Genomic DNA, 7957 nt, shown 5'->3' on the forward strand with positions numbered 1-7957 from the left:
TAGTTCTCGGCGGACACAACATCTTTGTTGGTATGTGGTGCTGAGGATCGAACCCGGGCCGCACACGCCAGGCGAGCTCGCTACTGCTTGAGCCACATCCCCAGCCCGAAGGTGTGCCTTTCCATGTGAGCTCTGCCCATGAGCATCTGAGGATGCTATATTTAAATACCAGGACAGTTTGCTGCAAATCAACCTAATATAATCTTTTATTTAAAGTACATACAGACCAGAAAGCTCAGGTTTTATTGCTCAGTGGCCAAATTTGTGGTATTATTTTGGAGCAAAGCAAGTATTCACTCTTCCAAATGTGGCCGGGGAAGGCTAGCTTATCTCAGGACCTCCTCTGAGGCTCAGTAGGCGCCTTTCTTCCTGTTGACTATGTCAGCATCACAGGTGCCTTCATTTTAGATATTTGCAAATATTGCCTAAAAACACTTGCACTGTGGACTTTGTTTGAAAAGTTAAAATCCTTGATCAGCAAGCAGCCCTTACACTCTAGTTCAAAAAAAATAAGTGAACAGCAAGTCATGTCCATGTGTAATGTGAAGGAACTTGTTGTCAATCATAGAGTTCTTTTGAGGTCAAATGCTGCACCTCTGACTGCAATGTCACTTCTCCTGGATGTTTCAACAGATACCCGGTCCCTGTTTAAAGGGGCAGAAAGACTTTATTCTTTGTTATTATTGATGGTTGGGGACAGTTTGGTATCAGGAAGTTCAGCTTGACAATTTAGATTTGCCAGAACACTTTAATCTCCATAGGTGTTATTTTTCCTCTCCAAACTGCATTGCCTTATTGCAATATCAGGCAGTTTTCTTGGGCAAATGAATTTTCTGTTCTTGAGAAACACACACAGTTTTCTGACTGAGAATCTCACTTTTCTTTTTCAGTAGCTGTTTTTCTCTCAGGAGGAGCTTCATTTCTGCTTCTCCTTAGGGAGGATGGGCAAGCTTTTCTTAAGTTATTTGAAATTTTACTAATGGTGCTGATTTAGTTAATGATTAATCTTCCATTCTTTAAATGTTTTCCCCTTACGTGTTAAATCAAACATCTACATTTCAAAATTGTATAGTGTAATATATGAAAACATCCATGAGAATATATTTAATGAACCTCTGATTTCTGTATTACTAAAACAAGCAAAGTGTTGAATTCTGATAACAAGAAAGAGACAATATTAGGCTTTTAATAAGGGCATCTTAACTCTTTGTAAATCCACATTACCTATTTTATATATATATATATATATATATATATATATATATATATATATATATATATAATACAGATTAGCATTTTTTTTGAAATTTTTTTTATTGGTTGTTCACAACATTACAAAGCTCTTGACATATCATATTTCATACATTAGATTGAAGTGGGTTATGAACTCCCAATTTTTACCCCAAATGCAGATTGCAGAATCACGTCGGTTACACATCCACAATTTTACATAATGCCCTATTAGTAACTGTTGTATTCTGCTACCTTTTCTATTCCCTACTATCCCCCCTCCCCTTCCCTCCCATCTTCTCTCTCTACCCCATCTACTGTAATTCATTTCTCTCCTTGTTTATTTTCCCATTCCCCTCACAACCTCTTATATGTAATTTTGTATAGCCATGAGGGTCTCCCTTCATTTCCATGCAATTCAGATTAGCATTTTACAACCAAAAAAGTAGCATGATGTGACTAATAATACTGAGACTGGACATTTTTTCATATCAAAAATCATAAGCTTAAATTACCACAAGTTTTCTCAATCGGAGCACAGCACAGAAGATACAACAGGTGCTGCCTAAGTACACTGCTCAGGTTGCACAAGAATGAAAAAGTCTTTTTAAGCAGGATTTTAGGATCTCCTCTGTCTCCATTTAGTATCTGCTAGCCAAGTCACAGAGACCTCCCAGGGGATAGCAACAGATGATCTCCTTGAAGGTTTTCCTCAGTTCTTGACTCCGGAGTGCATAAATGAGAGGGTCAATGATTGAATTACACATGATCAGTATGAGATACAAGTTAAAGTGAGACATGAAGCACACACAGTATGGATTCTGGGGGCACGAGATGTAGAATATTAAGTGAAGGAAGAACGGGGCCCAGCAGACAACAAAGACCCCAATCAGAATGGTCAGCGTAATGGCCCCCTTCATGTTGGCCCCTTGGCGGATGGCGCCCGTGCCTGGGAGGACAGCAATCCTCTTAATGTGAAGTCTGGCCATGAGGAACATGTGGACATAGAGGGAGGCCATGAGAGCCAGCATGGTGAAGAACATGGTGATGAGGCAGATGATGACAGCGCTGCTGTCCGAATAAATGATGAACAGCACCCCCGAAACCGTACAGGCCGCCCAGATGCAGCTTATGGTGATCCCGACCCGCTTCACGGTCATTATGTTATGGTACTGCAGAGCATAAAAGATGGTAAAGTACCTGTCCACTGCAATGGAAAGCAGGCTGCAAATTGATGCAAGCAGAGAGCTACAGATCACCGAGTCAATGACATTATCAATATTCACCGTGAAACTCTGCGCGTCCGTGTCTGTACTGTTTAACAGGGTGATGACTATGGTCTCTGATCCATTGGAAACGCTCACCAGCATATCGGCCACAGCCAGGCTACAGATGAAAAAGTACATGGGTGAGTGCAGATTCTTGTTCTTGGCTATGGCCACGATCACTAGAATATTCTCCAACAAGCTAATGACACCCAAAGTCACAAACACCTCCGGGGAGACAAAAAGTTGCTCGTAGCAACCCCCATCCGAGTAGCCCTTCCCCAGGGTCTCGCTGGCATTGCTGTGCAGTCCGTAGCTGCTGCGGTTCCAGAAGTGCAGAGAGGTGTGCATCCCACGGGGGAGGGTGGAGTTCATCATCTGGTCGCAAAGTGGATTCAAATCCCCCTGGAGTCGATGTCCCCTCCCGGGTCAGGATTCTCCGTTCTTTTCTCCCAGACGTGATCAGTCTGAAAGTTAGGAGGCTGCTATCGATCGGCGGCACTCTCGCTGCGGATGCAGCCGCAAGCCTCGCAGCTGGAGATGGAGTTTTTACTCTCTTTCAGGTACAGCTCTGACCATTATCAGGTTAGAATCTTAGGCTGCAAGATGCTCATTCTCTGTAGACAGAGTCTGCTGTTTGCTTTTTGTTCTCACTGCTGCTTAAACTTTAGCCTTAGGCATTCGCGTCTTTTCAAAATGATTTTCCGGGGAGCGGCTGAGCCATTCCACAGCCTCTGAGAAGGGACAGCTCCCAGCCTCAGCGTGGCTTGGAGCCTGAGAAGTGAGGAGCCAGGATGCTGCCGCAGACTTTTATGGTGTGTGGAGGAAAAAAAACTGAAGCCTGGCTCCTCCTCGGCTTCCCTCTGACCAATCCAAGTGCAGGGCAAGTCCCCAGCGGTTCAGGATCCAGCGCCACGCGGATTCACTTGCAGAAGCTTGTGAAACCGGGGACCAGCAGAATGTGAGGCATGGGATTTCCCTTCTCAAGTTTTCAAGGAAAACAATCCCTAGAAGACATTCTGTGATGTCACAAGACGTTCTCTGAAAGCACCCAGGCTTCCTTAAAATAGAGCTGGTGTGTGTGTGTGTGTGTGTGTGTGTGTTGAAGTGGAAAACCCTGTCCTATGTCCTGAAACCCCCCAGGATACTGAATTTATCTCCTTAATTTCTTTGAATTAAGGACACAGGCAGAAATGCTTTAATTTAAAATACCCGAAATAAGGTGGATATGATCAAAGTGTGTATTTGCATGTACACATATGCACAATGAAGCCCTTATTCTGAATAATTAAAATGCAATAATGAAAAATTAAAAAATCTAAAACAGATATACCTTATAATACAGGCAGGCATGCTACGGATGAAAGAATTATATAGATAATTACAGTTTGGCAAGAGGCCCAAGAAAGGGTTCATTTATTGTGTACTAAAATCTGATATTTCTCCCTTGCAGAGTTTCGGTTCTCAAACCTGGAAAAGTTTTCATTCACAACATTTAAAGTCCAAAGGCATTATTGTAACCATATTTGCTCTGGAGAAAGAAAGAAAGAAAGGAGGAAAGGAGGAAAGGAGGAAAGGAGGAAAGGAGGAAAGGAGGAAAGGAGGAAAGGAGGAAAGGCAATATTCTGTTTTCTTTTTAAGGCAAGATTCTGCTTTTGTTGTTGTTTGTTTACTTTTACTTTCACCGCTGAAGACTTTGTAAATTAGACCTACAAAACTTGACAACTGTATCTGTTCAAGCCAAGACTAGTAGATGCAAATTATTAATTGTAGTAGGAATATTTTGCTTAAGCTAGTTTCAAAAGAGTGTAACAAAGTTACTTTTGAAATTCCTTAAACACCAGGTTAAGGCATTTTATGTACTGTCATTTTCTTGTTATGATTACTTTTTATTCCCCCAGTGAAAGACTTTTATTTTCATTTCATAGGAATCATTTGTTAAATAGGAAAAGACTTTTTTCTTTAATTGGTGGGAGAAGGGATGTCTGATGACAAGATGGCAGGAACTGTGGGGGAGGGGTTTCCTGGAATCTTTTCTGTGAGGGTTGGAGGACACAGGTGATGAATGGATTCTCTTTCCTCTTCCTTCTCCTCCTCTGTTTCCCCACATCTCACATTGCCTGCTCTCCTTAGGGCTGGGGGCCTGGTTACATGGAGTCCTGGCTCCTGAAAGCTTAAAGGAAGGTCTAAGGCTGAGCAGCAAAACACAAGGGAGAGGACAGAAGGCCCCGGTCGGGTCTCCATCAGGTTGGGGGGTGATCATGGTGGGCTTAGGCTTCCTTCCAAGGGCGGCAAGGGAAGAATCTGCTCCAGGCCTTCTCCTTTGCTTACAGAGGCCTTCTTGTCCTGTGTCCTGTGTTCAGCTGGTCTGCTCTTCTTTTAATTTTTTATTTGTTTTAATTAGTCATACATGACAGTGGAATGCATTTATGCACTTTGATATATGTAGATGGGATATAATTTCTCATTTTTCTGAGTGTACAATGTTGCAGAATCACATTGGTCATGCAGTCACATATGTACATAAAGTAATAATGTTTGGTTTGTTCTACTGTCCTTCCTGTCCCCACACCCCCTCCCTTCACTTCCCTCTATCTAATCTAAAGTAACTCTATTCTTCTCTAGTGCCCCCGACCTTATTGTGAATTAGCATCTGCATATTAGAGAAAACATTTGGTCTTTGTTATTTTGGGATTGCCTTATTTCGCTTAGCATAACATTCTCCAACTCCATGTATTTACTGGCAAATGCCATAATTTTGTTCTTCTTTAAAGCTGACATCTGTCCCTGGTTTGTAAGTGCTGCTCATAGGGTATAAAACAGGGGATAATTTTTTAGAGTTAATTCTTAACTCTCAGCTATTCGCAGGACTTTTATCTCTTTCCCTTTCATGACAGACAATGCTATAAGCATTTTTTTCCTGAGCATGGAGTCAAATTAACAGATTCCATCCATTTATGGAATGGAGTGGGGCCTTATGCCTGAATTCCAGCTAGTGGAATGTGGACTGACTGAGACTCACTATGTACCTTCCGCTCGCCAGCTTTATTCTCGCATTTTCTCTGTCAAGCAGATGAGTACAGAGTATCTCAGAAGCCTCACGTATAAATGAAAGAAGCCCAAATTCCACAAAAATCCTTTATTTTCCTTATTTTGTATTTACCTCAGCAGCAAATTATCTATCACTATATAAAATAGAGAAGAAATCTATCAAATTATTAAGCATCAGATAGTTGACTCTGGGCAATCCCCTTCCTGACTCAACTCTTGCTGGGTGCTCCTGACTCCCCTTGATTGCATATTGTCCCATTGGCTCAGGCTTAAAATTCACTTTCTGAGGCAGATGGAGAAAAGTCAAGGACATTTGACTCAGAAAACCCTAAACTGTCTAATTTATCCATCTAATTGGAAGTGCTTTTGGGGTCTTATCAAAGAATGTATTGCCCAATTCAAGGTAATGAAGTTTTACACTTCTTTTCTGATATTCTATATTTGATGAGACTCATCTTTTCCTTTAATTCTTTAGATATTGTTTCCACTAATACTTTGAACATGTTTATATTTGTTGACTAAAAGTGTTTCTATATTGAGTCTAATATCTAGGCTTCCCCAGGAATAATTTTTATTGACTGCTTTTTCCCTGCTCCTGTATATATGACCCTACTTATTTATTTGAAAGACTCTTTTTTTTTCTTTTTTTTTCCAACTGGAAATCCTAGATAATGTAATGTAGCAATTCTGGAATTTAGATTCCCTTTCTTACTCAGGGTTTGTTGTGGTTGTTGGTTATAGTTTGCTTAGCAGTGACTTTTCTGAGAGAATTCTGCAACGCCTGTCTTCTGTCTTATGTGCCCACTGAAGTCTCTGCTCTGTGGCTTATTGGTCAGCTAGTGATTGGACAGTGTTTCCTCACATGCCTAGAATCAAGAAGTCTTCCAGTCTTTGCTGAGGGGCTCTGTGTGTGTTGGGGAAACACAGCATCTGACAACTCTGCCTTAGCTTTGCTTTCTGTTTGCACAGAGCTACAGGTGCAAGCTTAGGGTTTTCTCAGGTCTTTCCTATGCATACACACTGACCTACAGATACGCACAGCATTAGGGCCCAGCCATGTGTCAGAGCTTTTTATTTAAACCCCTATGAATACCCAATTAGCTTTCCTTTCAATTTTTTTTTTTGGATAGTCGATTATTTCCCCCAATTTTTATCCACTGCCTTAGACAGCCATGATGTTCAGCAACTGTCTGGTGGTTTCAACACCCCTCCCAGGGAAAACTCTCTTCTCAGTGGGGGAGTTCTGAGTCAGGCCAGATGAGAAAGCCCTGCCAGTGGAGTGATCACCCTTCTGAGGTAATGGATGGGCTCTGAAGGAGCTGCCAACCATTTCTCCTCCTCTGCTTCCTCAGTGACTGGTTTTCAGTATTTTTGACAAGCTGCTGGTTTTCAAGAATACCAACAGAGCTGGTAAGTGGAAGGTGAGATTAGGTTCAGTCAGATGCTACAAAGTTTACTCTTATTACTGCAATTCAGCCATTTTCTTGACTAAATACTCCCTAGATTCCTTAAAGCCCTTGTTAATTTTCTGAGTCCTGAATATGTTAATTCTGACAAATTTTTGCTATTGGTGTGTTTAGCCAGACAATGTTCAGTGCCCTTACTTCAGCATTCTCAGTAATATGAATTTCCATTCATTGATTTTTATCTTTTTTAATATTTATTTTTCAGTTTTCGGAGGACACAGCATCTTTATTTTATTTTATGTGGTGCTGAGGATCAAACCCAGCACCCCGTGCATGTCAAGTGAGTGCGTTAACGCTTGAGCCACATCTCCAGCCCTGATTTTTATCTTAAAAAATCAAATTATATTGATTTATGCCAATCTTCTCCTTTAGCAGACCATTTGATGAACAATTTAATATTTCATACTTATTCTAAATATTTTATCAGCTTTCATATGAAAAATAGAAGAATTAAAGAACTGGTAGAAAAGTTGAATAAAATAAAAAATATATTTGGAAACAATAATAGTTTAATACTTGAGAACAAAATTATTGTCTTTTTTTTACAAGAAAGGGGTTTTAATTATGAACATGAGAATCACACTGAAATCTCAGAAAATTATGTACATATACAATCTCAAATTTAAGTATTTAGTGTGTATGTATAAGACATTATTTGTATGGTCAATTATGCTGAAGAAAGTATCTCCAAGGAGGAAATTTATTTGTCTTCTGTGGTTTAGTTCTCTGTACCCAAAATAAGCTAAACCAGAAATGTTAGATATATGGATAGGATTTTTGAAATTTTATTGCAGGTGCTTTTTAAAATTCACACAGAATTGAGTTAGATCAGGACATTTCTGTTCTGAGAAAAACTCTGTCTTATATTTTATAACAATAGATATAAAACAGTATTATACAGAAATGTTTACCAAATTGTGCTAGTTGGAACTTTGTTTTTAGGGA

At 40.3% G+C, this 7957-nt stretch overlaps 1 protein-coding gene across 1 annotated transcript; it reads right to left on the reverse strand.

Moving 5' to 3' along the window:
* Positions 1-1871: 1871 nt before the first annotated feature.
* Positions 1872-2873, reverse strand: MC4R (melanocortin 4 receptor; the record flags this gene model as incomplete). Its single annotated transcript, XM_081263508.1, has 1 exon — positions 1872-2873. One exon carries the CDS (start codon positions 2871-2873, stop codon positions 1872-1874), a length of 1002 nt encoding a protein of 333 aa, XP_081119634.1.
* Positions 2874-7957: the final 5084 nt, after the last annotated feature.

The sequence above is a fragment of the Spermophilus citellus genome, assembly GCF_964194105.1.
Source record: "Spermophilus citellus genome assembly, chromosome: 12".
Taxonomy (NCBI): domain Eukaryota; kingdom Metazoa; phylum Chordata; class Mammalia; order Rodentia; family Sciuridae; genus Spermophilus; species Spermophilus citellus.